The 14,857-nt window shown below is 40.4% G+C and overlaps 1 protein-coding gene across 3 annotated transcripts in view; it reads right to left on the bottom strand.

Annotated features, from left to right (window-relative positions):
- kiaa0825 (KIAA0825 ortholog) overlaps positions 1-14,857 on the bottom strand; it is a 324,821-nt gene that overhangs the window by 183,049 nt on the left and 126,915 nt on the right. For all 3 annotated transcript variants that reach the window (XM_073066385.1, XM_073066405.1, XM_073066395.1), the window contains 3 exons: positions 14,033-14,189; positions 8,549-8,704; positions 581-675 (listed from right to left, as the gene is read on the bottom strand). In XM_073066385.1, coding sequence (XP_072922486.1) covers positions 581-675; positions 8,549-8,704; positions 14,033-14,189 — 408 coding nt within the window. The remainder of the gene's footprint in view (positions 1-580; positions 676-8,548; positions 8,705-14,032; positions 14,190-14,857) is intronic.

Below are 14,857 nucleotides of genomic sequence, written 5' to 3'. Positions count from 1 at the left end.
TTACAATCTTATGGAAGATAATGAGTTCAGTAAAATCAACCAGACAATAAAATATTTTTCTAGCAGGCAGGTTTAAGTCAAATGTTCCTCATTCATTTAACACAACCCATACTATACAATGTATAGAAAGAAAATATCATATTATTTAATAAAATCACAGTTTAACTCAAATTAAACAAATGAGAGATTACCTAAGAGAGCAAAATTTCCACTAAATGGAAAATAAGAATGACAGGCATGCTGTGTTTAGTATTATATTTACTTTAGTATAAAATAAAGAACAAAGAGCAAAATTAAAATGCTGGGCATATATCCAAGGAAAATATCTTAAAATACACGCATTCCAAGGAGTACCTAATTAAAACAGGAACTGATCGCCCAAATACAGAAAAAAGGGCATAGATAGATTAGATAGTGAACTGTATGTTACTGCTTTGTTCTTTTATGATTGGATTTATGATAGAGTTTTGTTGCACAAATCAGACAAACATTTAATTCCTGGAACAATGCCAGATAAGGATGTATAATAAAATAACATTTAAACTTAACATGACAGTCAGCTCTGAAAAGAAGCTATTACCTGTTTGCTAGCAGCGTCCTGAAGGTCAATTGACTGAGTCCCAGATTACTATGTAGAACTTTTGACCAATCCCAGTTCCATTCAGTTATAGTTGACTGTTGATAAATGAAAATAAAGCACTGTTAGTTATTAATCATTGTTAATGTGGTCAGTAAATTACAGCCCCAGCTGTGCTGCACTGAATAAGAAGCAGGGTGGTTCTGAACAAGAGCTGAAACAGGAGATATCAATCATTCACGTAGAAGAACTCTGCTCCTATGTCTTATGGTTTAAGAAGCTTTCATTTCAATAAGATGAGAATTAGTTTAAAAATTTATCTGGTACTGTAGCCATTAGTTAAAAAAGTCAAACCAATTTGCATTTTTTCTGCTTGTTCGTGCTACAGTGCCACTTTCAAGGGAAAATTCTCAATGAGAAATTTCCAAATAGACCATTTAAGTTATACAAGGATGTTTACTGATATACATTTTGAATTATTAAAGCAGGTCAACTCAATAACAATCATTATGTACAATTAACTGATAGTTATGTCTGGATGGGAGGTATACTCACAGGGAATGTGGATTAAACAATTTGTTCAAGAATGCTGTGGCCATTTAAACATGAGATCTTCTGGATGAGTCCATGATAAATTACATTCTTAAAGATATCTGCATTCAGATAAGGATGCTAAAAATGTATTGGTTTCTGAACATTTTCTGGCCCTGCCTTGTTGGTGAAGGTGCTCTCTGACAGGTGCTGTTGATTGTTTCTGATCTCACCTAGGTGGGTCAGACTTTGAACATCTGCTCTAGTTGGAGAAAGAAAAGGTACAACAGGAAACTTAGAAGTGCTGCCAGTACCTGTCTAGTGATACATCTTTTTGAAGTATAGTTGTACACATGGCTAAAGAGCAGGTGTAGAACAGAGGACTGCAAACATCTGGATTATTTGGATCTCTTCCCCAGGAAGGGAACCCTTACAAAAAGGGCAGGCTACACATAAACCAAGAGGCATCAACACCTTTGCAGGAAGGTTTGATCGTGCCACTAGGTTGGGTTTAAAACAGTGTGGCAGAGTGTGAACCAGAACAGTAGATCACCAGGTAGAGTGATTGAGAAGGTAGAGGTTAATTCAAGATTGACCTGAAAACAGACAGGGCCAAGATAATGAACATGGCAGGAATGATGATCAGTAGTGTATTTATTTTAATACAGATTGTATAATGGGTAAGGCAGATGAGTTGAGAGCCTAGATTACAATGGACAAGAGAAGGGCCAAATTGGCAGGTCAGTGTTTGAGGATTTAGTTATGTCAGACTTAACAGAAGAGGGATCTAAAAGAGGTAGGGGAGTTTCACTATTGATCAGGCAGAAGCTGGTGACTAATGAGCACGTAGAATATGAAGGAGATTGAAAATCTGGCTGAGTGATGCCACAATAATAACCTCTCGATGTCAGCAAGACCAATGAACTGATTATTGACATCAGGAGGAAACCAGAGATCCATGAGCATCATACTATTGGGTGTGCTTTTCAGCAGCAGGGCTGGAAATTTGGTCGGGATTGATGGGAAGATGAATGCTACTAAGTACAGAGAGATCTTGGATAAAAACCTGCTAGCCTCTGTCAGAAAGCTTAAACTAGGGAGAAAATTTGTCTTTCAGTGGGCAAGGATCCAAAGCACACTGCCAGAGCAACCATAGAATGGCTTCAAATGAAGAAAATTGATGTCTTTGAGTGGCCCAGTCAGAGTCCTGACCTTAACCCAATCAAACAGCTCTAGCAAGACCTCAGGATTGCTGTCCATTACTCCTCCCCAAGTAACCTGGCACAGATAGAGAAATTTTGCAAGGTGGAATGGGCAAATCTTGTTCCATCATGTTATACAAAGCAAAGAAAAGATTTTTGGCTGTAATAGCTGTGAGAAGTGGTTCAACCAAGTACTAAGCAAAGAGAGATGAATACTTTTGAACTGTTGACATTTTAGTTTTTGAATCTTTAGCATTTCATGCATTTCAATTTCCCCATTTTTTAGGCTCTACTGTGGAAAAAAAGGAGTATGTTATTTACAAATAAGAACTCTCAGTTAAATTGATCAAAATCCCTGGTTGTAATATTCATCTATGTGAACAAAGAGTCAGGGGCTGAATACTTTTTACAAGACCCTGTATATTTGAAAAAAACCTTTGGTCTTATAAGAACATAAGAAATAGGAGCAGGAGTAGGTCATCCAGCCCATTGAGCCTGCCCTGCCATTCAATAAGATCATGGCAGATCTGTCCGTAAACTCAGCTCCATCTACCTGCCTTTTCCCCATAACCCTTAATTCCCTTACTATGTAAAAACCTATCTAACTGTTTCTTAAATATATTTAGTGAAGAAGCCACAACTGCTTCACTGGGCACAGATTTCCACAGATTCACCACACTCTCTGGAAAAAACAGTTTCTCCTCATCTCCATCTTAAATCTTCTCCCCAGAAACTTGAGGCAGTATCCCCTAGTTCTAGTCTCACCTACCAATGGAAGCAACTTTCCTACTTCTATCTTATCTATCCCTTTCAAAATTTTGTATATTTCTATAAGATCCCCTTTCATTCTTCTGAACTCCAGAGAGTATAGTCCTAGGCAACTCAATCTCTCCTCATAAGTTAACCCCTTCATCCCTGGAATCAACCTGGTGGACCTCCTCTGCACTGCCTCCAAAGCCAGTATATCCTTCCTCAAGTATGGAGACCAGAACTGCACACAGTACTCCAGGTGTGGCCTCACCAGTACCCTGTATAGTTGCAGCATGACCTCCATGCTCTTGAATTCAATCCCTCTAGCAATGAAGGCCAACATTTCGTTTGCCTTCTTAATAAACTATTGTACCTGCAAGCTAACTTTTTGCGATTCATGCACAAGTATTCCAAGTCACTCTGCACAACAGCATGCAGTAATCTTTCACTATTTAAATAATAATCTGCTCATCTATTATTCCTTCCAAAGTGGATGATCTCACATTTATCAACATTGCATTCCAACTGCCAGACCTTGGCCCACTCACTTAACCTATCTATATCCCTCTGTAGACTCTCCACATCCTCTGTATAATTTGCTTTTCCATTCAGTTCAGTGTCATCAGCAAATTTTGCTATGGTACACTCAATCCCCTCTTCCAAATCATCAATGTAAATGGTAAACAGCTGCGGGCCCAGCACCGACACCTGTGGTACCCCACTCACCACAGACTGCCAACTGGAGAAACACCCATTTATACCAACTCTCTGCTTTCTATCGGTTAACCAATCCACAATCCATGCCAATATACTTCTTCTGATTCCATGCATCCGTATCTTATTTATAAGTTTCTTGTGCGGCACCTTATCGAATGCCTTCTGGAAATCCCAGTATACGGCATCCACCTGTTCCCCTCTATCCACTGCACTCATTATGTCCTCAAAGAACTCCAGTAGGTTTGTTAAAAAGGATCTGCCCTTTCTGAATCCATGCTGCGTCTGTCTAATAGAACCATTCTTTTCTAAATGTTTTGCCATTTCTTCCTTATGACAGTTTCAAGCATTTTCTTGACTACAGATGTTAAGCTAACCGGCCTATAGTTGCCCATCTTTTGCCTACATCCTTTTTAAAAAAAGTGGCGTGACAGTTGCTGTCTTCCAATCCGCTGGGACCTGCCCAGAGTCTAGAGAGTTTTGATAAATGATTACCATTGCGTCTACTATAACCTCCACCAATTCCTTCAGCACCCTGGAATGCATCCCATCAGGAGCAGAAGACTTACCTACCTTCAGGCCCTGTAGTTTTCTCATCACTATCCCTTCAGTGACAGTGATTTTATCGAAGTCCTCACCTCCCATTTCGTCCATAACATCCTTCTTTGGCATATTAAACGTGTCCTCCATGGTGAAGATCTTTTATATTACTAGCTAGTATACCTTCATATTTCATCTTTTTTTCTCCTTATGGTTTTTAACATAGAAATATAAAAATATATAGCACATTACAGGCCCTTCGGCCCACAATGTTGTGGCAACCATGTAACCTTCTCTAGAAACTGCCTAGAATTTCCCTACTGCATAGCCCTCTATTTTTCTAAGCTCCATGTACCTATCCAAGAATCTCTTAAAAGACCCTATTGTATCCTCCTCTACCACTGTCGCTAGTAGTGCATTCCATGCACCTACTGCACTCTGTGTGAAAAACTTACCTCTGACATCCCCCTTGTACCAACTTCAAAGCACCTTAACATTGTGCCCCCTCATGTGAGCTATTTCAACCCTGGGAAAAAGCCTCTGGCAAGCCACATGATCAATGCCTCTCATCATCTTATACACCTCTATCAGGTCACCTCTCATCCTCTGTTGTTCCACGGAGAAAAATCCAAGTTCACTCATCCTATTCTCATAGGACATGCTCTCCAATCCAGGCAACTTCCTTGTAAATCTCCTCTACACTCTCTATAGTATCCACATCCTTCCTGTAATGAGGTGACCAGAATTGAACACAGTACTCCAAGTGGAATCTAACTAAGATCTTATATAGCTGTAATATTACTTCATGGCTCTTGAACTCAGTCTCATGGTTGATGAAGGCCAACACACCATACACCTTCTTAATAACACTGTCAACCCGAACTTTAGTTGCCTTGTCTTTGTTTTTAAAATCTTCCCAATCCCCTAACTTCTCACCAACTTTTGCTATAAAAAATACTTTTTAAAAATTGGATAGGTATATGGACAGGAAAGGAATGGAGGGTTATGGGCTGAGTGCAGGTAGGTGGGACTAGGTGAGAGCAAGTGTTCGGCATGTACTAGAAGGGCCAAGATGGCCTGTTTCCATGCTGTAATTGTTATATTGTTATATATTATATGCCCTCTCTTTTCCTCTTATGCTATATTTAACTCCCCTTGTCAGCCAAAACTACCCCATCCTCCCTTTCGAATACAGCTTCATCTTTGGAATGCATCTATCCTGCACTTTCTAAATTGCTCTCAGAAACTCCAGCCATTGCTGTTCTCCCATCATCCCTGCTAGTGTCCCATTCCAACTTTGGCCAGCTCTTCTCTCATGCCTCTGTAATTCCCTTCACTCTTTTGTAATGCTGATGCATCTGACTTTATTTTCTCCCTCTCAAACTGCATGGTGAATTCCTTTATGATCACTGTTACCAAAGGGTTCCTTTACCTTAAACTCCCTAGTCGAATCTGGTTCAACACTCAACACACAATTGCATTTCTATTGGTGGGCTCAATCACAAGCTGCTCTAAAAAGCCATCTCATAGTAGGTACAGTCGGCCCTCCTTATCCGTGAATTCCGCATGCGCGAATTCAACCAACCGCGAATTGCGAAAAGCCGGAAGTGCTCTTCCAGCACTTGTTGTTCGAGCATATAGAGACTTTTTTTCTTGTCATTATTCCTTAAACGATGCAGTATAACAACTATTTTACACAGCATTTATATTGTATTAGGTATTATAAGTAATCTAGAGATGATTTAAAGTATATGGGAGGATGTGCGTGGGTTATCGTGGATCGGGATCGAAAAAAATTGGAAGTTCTTTTACTAAGTAAGTCGGAACAGGTACATCCGGTATTATTTAGCGTCAGTTAGTCAAACATCTGTCTTAGTATATAGTATATATTTTATCTTTCTATGCATATAAAGCACCTAAGAACGTATGTTTCAGTGCCAGGCTCAAGAACGGAATTCGGAAGTTCCCGAGTTCGATCCAGTGACAGACCGCTCCTGAGTGCGCTCTCCACCGTGCCGAGTTGATGTGGAGGATCAAAAACCCAAAACCCCAAAAATTAAACCACTGTGTTGCTTAGTAGTAATTGTAGCTTTCATTGGGGCAGGGCCTTTCTCACATTATCCTTTAAAATTGTTCCGATCGTTGACCAATGTAGCCTAACGCTTTTCCAATGACCGATGGCATTTCACCTCTTTCCGATCGCTTTATTATTTCCACTTTATTTTCAATCATGATCATGATTATTTTCGTGAACAGAAACACTGCAGATTCAGAGCTCTACCGCCGGGTCCTAATGTCCACCACACTGAGACAGATTAAATAAGGTCTGGGATTCTGCTGGGTCCTAAGGACCACCGCATTAAGACAGGTTGAATAAGGGACTTGAGCATCTGCGATTTTTGGTGTCCGCGAGGGGTCCCGGAACCAATCCCTCACGGATAAGGAGGGCCAACTGTATTCTACCAAACCCCGCTCTAGAGATCCAGCCAAAACCAAACTGATTTTCCTAATTTACCTGTACATTGAAATTCCCGTTGACTATTGTAACTTTGGCCTTTTGATATGCATTTTCTATCTCCCATTGTAATTTATATCTCACATCTTAGCTACTGTTTGGGAGCCTGTATATAACTGCCAACAGGGTCTTTTTACCCTTGCAGTTTTCTTAACGCTACCTACAGGGATTCAATATCTTCCAATTCTATGTCACTTCTTTCTAAAGATGTGATGTTAATTTTTACCAACAGAGTCACCCTATTCCCTTTGCCTACCTGCCCGTCCTTTTGATACAATGTGCATCCTTGGATGTTAAACTCCCAACTATGATTTTCTTTCAATCATGATTCAGTGATGGCCACAACATCATAACTGCTAATCTCTAACTGCACTCCAAGATCAGCTACCTTATTTCATTTACTGGTGGCATTCAAACATAACACCTTCAGACCTGTATTCATCACTCTTTTTGAATTGGCCCATGTTACACTTCAACTCATCCCACTGATTGCAATTTCCCCCTATCATCACTACGCACTGCATTTACTTGTATTCAATTGCCCCGTCCTCAGCCTTAACACTCCAGTTTCTATTCCTTTGCCAACATAGTTTAAACCCTCCCCAACAGCACTAGCAAACCTTCCCACAAGAATATTGGTCCCCCCTTGGGTTCAGGTGTAACATGTCCTTTATATATAGGTTATACCTTCCCCAGAAGAAATCCTAATATGATCCAGGAATCTGAAACCCTGCCCCAAGAACCAATTCCTCAGCCACTCATTCATCTGTACCATTATCCTTTTCCTGCCCTGACTAACACTTGGTACTGGGAGTAATCCAAAGATTACTACCTAGGAGATTCTGCTTTTCATCTTCTTCCCTAACTCCCTATACTCACTGTGACCTCTTCCCCTTTTCTACCAAAGTCATTGGTGCCAATGTGCTCTACGACTTCTGGCTGCTCACCCGCCTTACTTAGAATCCTCTGCAGCCACTCTGAGATATCCTGGACCCTAGCTCCTGGGAGCCACACACCATCCTAGCTTTTACTTCTCAACCACAGAATCTGCTTAAGTATTGAGTTTCATATCACTACTGCTGTGCTGGACTTTACCCTTCCCTGCTGAACCTCAGAGCAGGCCACACTGGCCTGCTGCTGTGCTGTGAAAGATCGTCTTCCCCAGCAGTATCCAAAATGGTGTATTTGTTGCTGAAGAGAATGGTCACAGGGGAACTCGACAGTGACTGCTTACTCCTTTCACTTCTCCTGGCGGTCAGCCATCTACTGCCTAAAGCTGCACTCTGGGCGTGACCACTTTAGTAAAAGTCTCATTTATGAGATAACATGTCATACATGTAAGTTTTAAAACTTAATTTGGGAAAAGCTAAAATTACAAAATCAGCCATAAAAGCAGGTAATTTATTGGGTGTAATAAAGAGACAATTTACAAAGTCTCTAGTTCAATATTTCAAATAACAGCCAAAACTGAATGTTGCTATTATTCATTGAGCATGATCACATATAACTATGAAACTAAGAACGGAGAGCTACTGTCTCAAGAGACATCGGGAAAAAGATACAAGGGAACGGAGCAAACATTGGGTGGGACATCCTGTTTTGGTTATGTCTCTAAAAATAGGAAACAAGAAAACTAACGTTTTCTATATAAACAATAAAACAAATCAATAACCCTTGTGTAGAGTATATCACTTTCCAATAATTATTTTATATCTTTACCTGGTTAAAGTTCATAGAGCCAATATGGTTGAAGATATGCAAAGGATTAAACATCAAATGCTGCCGAACCCCATGCAAAACAAGATGACTAGGCCTCTGTGTTGTCATACTTTCATGTGGAAAACCATGAGAATAAATTTGTTCCTTCAACCAATCCTAAAGGTGAAAAACAGAAAATATTAACTTTGAATCACACAAGGAGTAGAATAAACATGCATATTTAAATAGGTAAATTGCTTTCAGACGAATCTTGTAAAATTGAATATTTTCAATTATTTCAACTTTATCAGCATTCTGAGATAATTGTGCCTTTAGTGCAAGAATCAATCACCGCAGTTTACAAGAAAGAAAAATAATAAATGTTTGCATTCAGAACACTTTTAAAGTTCAAAGTAAATTTATTATTAAAGGACATGTGCAGTGAGGCCTCTATCAGTCAGGTCAACCATGGAAGTTCATCCTAGCTGCCTAGATACACAAGCCTCAGCAGTATGAAATGAAGAACAAGCTGCTGCCATGTAGCAACCATCCCCTCTCCACATATCTGAGGAACCCAAAGGAACAGCAGAGACCGATACAGTTTGGTGCCAGCAGCATTGCTGGAGTTGCCTGTCAACATTGAACTCAACATAGAACTGCCTTTGGGACTCCAGCTCTGAAGTTTTCCCTTAGGGTTTGCTCCCATAGGACCATACACATAGGAGCAGAATTAGGCCATTCAACCCATCGAGTCTGCACCACCATTCAATCCTAGCTGATCCCAGATGCAGTTAAGAAAGACACACATGAAATGGTTATTAGAATTAAACACATTCATAATGCGCGTACATTACCAAGTAACGGAACTTGAGACTGACATGACACGTGTCACGAATCCCGTGACAAGTTGAAAAGGACCAGCAGAAATGGAACACACCTGGAGTCTGGTTTCCTATAAATTAAGACTATATTTATTATTACTACAAATTAATATCATTAAAACCAGATAATACGATATAGGTTACAAACTATTTTTTATATATCTCCGTAAATGTGTGTGTGTGGATACAAAGATAATAGTCCCGGAGGTAGATATCAGTCTTACGGTGTCAGGTAAGCTTAAGCAGTTCAGTTCACTTTGTGTTGCGTCAAGTTGAATTGATGGAGAGAGAGAGAGTTAATTGAGTTGATGTTTACGTTGGCAGCTTTAGTTGTTCTTGCTTCGGAAGTCTTTACAGTCACTTCATGTGAACCCCACACAGACACAGATGGACAGAGCCCCTCCTAGGGAACGGTCTACTAACCCACGGCACCGGTTCACCACCAGCAGACCCCCACAGGCAAGCTCTTACCCGCACTGGTAATCACGGGTCGAAATTAATTGGTCTCTGGTCTCCAACCTCGTGGTGGTCTTAAACTCCACCAGTGGTTTCTCGGGTAGCTTCCGCAGTTCTCCCGTGTCGTGTCTCTTCTGCCATTATTAGACCAACAGCCTCAACTTTTTATAATCCACTCGAAATTCCAGCCATCCGTTAACACAACTGCTCTGAGCTGTTACCATGGTGACTTCCCAGCTCGTGTCTCAACTAGGGCCGTACTCTCTCTCTCAAGGTCACAATTAAAAGTGTTATCAAAACCAAGTCAGAGTCCTCTCTCTCTTTTAATTGCCTCCTTGTTCATTAGACTGCTGAATTTTCTAGCAGTTTCTCACCTGCGTGACACACGATACATGGAAAACTTCATAATAAGACAAATGAGTGTGCTTGGCTATGCCCGTACCTCAGGTTTTACCAGCTTGAGATGAGGAAAAATAAAAATTAATAAATCCAATTTGTGAAATGTTCCCGCAACCAATGGTCTCAATTTGAAGGGCTCTTCATCTCATGTTCTCAATATTTATTGCTTATTTAGCTATTATTATTATTATTTCTCTTTTTGTATTTGTATAGTTTGTTCTCTTCTGGTTGAATGCCCTCGTTGAGGTGTCTTTCATTGATTCTGTTATGGATATTATTCTATAGATTTATTGAGTATGCCCACAAGAAAATGAATTTCAGGGTTGTACATGTAACATCTATGTACTTTGATCATATATTTACTTTGAACTTAGAACTTAAATAAGCAACAAATAGCAAGAATAAGAGAGGAAGAGCCTTTGAAAGACAGTCCATAGGTTTTGGAAATACTTTAGTGATGGGGTGAATGAAGTTATCCCCTCTGCTTCAAAAACCTGATGGTTCAGTGGTAATAATTGTTCCTAAATCTGGTGGTGTTGACTCCTGATGCTCTTGTACCTTCTTCCTGATGGCAGCAGTGAGAAGAGTGCATGATCTGGGTGTTGGGGGTCCCTGATGATGGATGCTGCTTTCCTGTGACAATGCTTCATGTAGATGTGCTCAATGGTAGGGAGGGCTTTACTCAAGATGGACTGGGCTGTATCCACCAACTTTTGAAGGGTTTTCCATTCAAGGGCTTTGGTGTCTCCATGCCAGGCTGTGATGTAGCCCATTAATATACTTTCCACCACACATCTATAGAAGTTTGTCAAATTATTAGATGTCATGCTGAATCTTTGCAAACTTCTAAGGAAGTAGAGGCGCTGTTGTGCTTTCTTTGTGCTGGGCCCAGGACAGGTTCTCTGAGATGATAACAACAAGGAATTTAAAGTTGCTGACCCTCCCCACTTCTGATCTCCCGATGAGGAATGGCTCATGGACCTCTGGTTTCCTCCTCCTGAAGTCAATAATCACCCTCGATCTTGTTGACATTGAGTAAGAGATCGTTATTATTATGACATCATTCAGCCAGATTTTCAATCTCCCTCCTATATGCTGGTTCATCACCATCTTTGACTCGCCCTGTGGTGTCATCAGCAAATTTAAATATGGCATTGGAGCTCTGTTTAGCCACACAGCCATCAGTGTAAATGAGTAGAGAGGGGGCTAAGCCCACAGCCTTGTGGTGTACCTGTACTGATGGAGATTGTGGAGGAGATGTTATTGCCAATCCGAACTGATTGGAGTCTGCAAGTGCGGAAATTGAGGATCCAATTGCACACAGAGGTACTGAGGCCAAGGTCTTGAAGCTTATTAGTTTTGAGGGGGTGATAGCATTGAATGCCGAGCTGTAGTTGATAAACAGCAGCCTGATGTGGCACCTTTGCTGTCTAGGTGATCCAGGGTTGAGTGAAAAATCAATGAGATGGCATTTACTGTGAACCTGTTGTGCCAGTAGACAAATTGAAGCAGATCCAAGTCGCTTCTCAGACAGGAGTTGATATGTCTCAGACAGACACGTCAATGTGGATGTACTGTAGGTGCTGCTGGACGATAGTCATTGAGTCAGGTTACCAGGTTCTTCTTCAGCTCCAGTATAATTGAAGCCTGCATGAAGCAGGTGGGTACCTCAGACTGACAAAGCAAGAGGTTAATGATCTCAGTGAACACTCTAGCCAGTTGATAACAAAGGTTGTTAATACTTTGCCAGATACCCCATCTGGACTGAATACTTTTCATGGGTTACCCTCCTGAAAGCTGTTCACACATCTTCCTCAGAGACTGAAATCACAAGGTCATCAGGAGCTGTAAAAGTTTATGATGGTTCCTCCATGTTTTGATGATTAAAGCAAACATAACCAATATTGTTATTACAGGAGATTGTGCAGATGCTGGAAATCTGGAGTAACACACACGAAATGCTGGAGGTACTCAGCAGGACAGGCAGCATTTATGGAGAGGAATAAACGTTTTGAGCCAAGAACCTTCATCAGGACCTGATGAGAGGCCCAAGTCTGAAACGTCATTCTCTTTATTTTAAGTGAGGGCAGGTGGGTGGGGGAGGGGGATGAAATAAGAAGCTGGGAGGTGATGAGAGGAAAAGGCAAAGACCTGAAGAAGGAGGAATCTAATAGAGAGGTAAATGGTCCATTGGAGAAAGGGGAGGAAAAGGGTCACCAGGGGAGGTGAAAGGCAGGTGAGAAGAAGAGGTAAGGGGCCAGAGTGGGGTATTGAAGAAGAGGGAAGAGGAGTAAGGGGAGTATAAAGTCTCAACATTACATCCTTGCTTTTATATTCTGGTCCTCTTGAAACTAATGCTAAGATAAATAGAGAATAAAATGGAGTCCAGGTATGCAGACTTGAGTTCGGTGGGGCAGAACCAGGCCAAAACAATAGGCCTTCCTGGACAGTCAGGTTTGTGGAGCTTGGACAAGATTTAATTATTTTATAATTCTCTATTTTTTATAATTGTTGAATGTGTTGTTTTTGTTGCATGTTGTGCCCTGACCAACACACCACAGAAAATTCCTAACACATGTACATGCCTATGTCTGATAAAGTTGCTCCTTAATGACTTTGTGCAGGGAAGGTCATGATTTACAAACATTATTTTGAGGTGACATAGATGATCGATGAGGACAGGGCAGTATTCTGTCTCTATCCTACTTGGTATAACATAAATGCTAAACAATATGAATTGGGCTTCACAAAACAATCTTTAGTCCCATGGGTGAGAACAAAACTATTGTGGAAGTGAGCAACATAGCTTCAGTGACCCAGGCTTGATCCTGACCTCCTGTGCTATCTGTGCGGAGTTTGTGCATCCTCCCTGTGACTAAGCCAGTTTCTCCTGGGTTGCCAGTTTCTTCCCACAAGCTACTTCAAATTGGCCAATGTAGTTGGCTAGTAGGAGATTCAGGCTGGAGATGAAATGTGACAGAGAATAAGTTAAAGGGAATGAAATGGAAAAACAAATGATCCGATTGAAGAACTCAATGTGTCAAACAGCATCAGTGGGAGGAAAGGAATTGTCAACATTTTGGGTGAAAACTCTGCATTAAGACTGAGAATGGAGAGGCAAGATGACTGCTATAAAGAGAAGGGAAGTGGTCAGACTGGTATCTGAGGTGACTGCTTGACCAAAGAGGGGTGTAAGATGACGGCAAATTGTTTCAGCTGGGAGGGGTTGAGGTGATGGAATAGAGGGTGAGGGAATAGGATTGATGTGACAACTGTCTGAGCTGGCTCAGATTTAATGGGCTGAATGAACTCCATTCAGAAAATGTGAAATATGAGATCCATTGAGCTGTGGCAGGACAAAATTAATAGTCGTAAAATGACATCTTGTTGGAAGGAAGATTACTCTCTGACAGAGCAGATGATTGCTTCACATGATAGCATAGAGCAAGTCTAGTACTTTCTCCAGAAGACTAATTTTAATTGTTAAATGTACTATAAAATACATTTAATTACAATATTCCTTTGGTTTTATGTGATTGAAACTGTACAAAATAAGTCAGCATTTCACAGGCAAGGTAAACTTCTGCAGTATATGTAATCTACTTTGAACAGTGTTGTTATATCAAGACTTCTCATTTATTGCCATCTTTAATGAGGATTTGGAACTGATTATATTCAGACTTGCCACCTGACTAAACCTTAGTTGGTAGCAGATACTGTCTCAGGCCAATGCACACCTAATTGCTTGGTAAAAAGACCATTTCCCTACCTCATTGAGTTGGATGATGTGATAAATTTGCCTTAGGTATTCATTGCCACCTGGTTGGTGGCAAATATCCAACAGCATCAAATGTATTTTCTGCTCAGTCAGTTCAGCCCAACTGCATTTCTGTTGTGCAATGGAATCTTCGTCTGTGAGAAATGCACTGTAAAAACAATAAAGGAAATTACTAATAAATTCACACAAATTTAAGGTAAATCAGAAAAAATACAACTAGATTTTCTTTGTAAATAACAGCCTGCTGGTTAATGCCACTCCAAAACAAATTACTATGTTCAAAAGTGCATAGAATAGAAACTGAAAATATGGCTACACAATTAATTCCCAGTAGTATTATATTGGAAAGAACATTTGATTTCAAAGTAATGGTACTGAAATTTCCTAGAAATCTTATTGTATGGTGACATTGTTTGTGCATTACCTTTTTAAATTTTATTGAAAACTTAATTGCTTCGTACAACATAAATGTTTGCTTTGGAATCTTCATATTGAAGCTTGTTGTGATGCCAATGATAGTGAATTGTTCTACTTGCACAATGGCATAATAATTACCTTGCATACTAAAGTAGCCTCTAACCATAGACTTGAGGTTTACTTTAGTATTATTTATCTACAAGCATCACTGCTTACTTCTCAGACAGAAGATGGAAATCCTGCTGAGTTCCTCCAGCAGCTTGTGCGTGTTTCCAGCATATGTAGAAGAAGTGAGATCTCTCAGTGGCCACCCACTTTAATTCCACTTCCCATTCCAATGAGGAAGTTGCAATGAGGCCACACTCAGGTTGGAGGAACACCCTTATATTTTCTATCTAG

The sequence above is a fragment of the Hemitrygon akajei genome, chromosome 2 (genome assembly GCF_048418815.1).
Source record: "Hemitrygon akajei chromosome 2, sHemAka1.3, whole genome shotgun sequence".
NCBI lineage: Eukaryota > Metazoa > Chordata > Chondrichthyes > Myliobatiformes > Dasyatidae > Hemitrygon > Hemitrygon akajei.
Note: the sequence above shows the minus strand (reverse complement) of the source record. Positions and strands in the feature narration are given on the sequence as shown.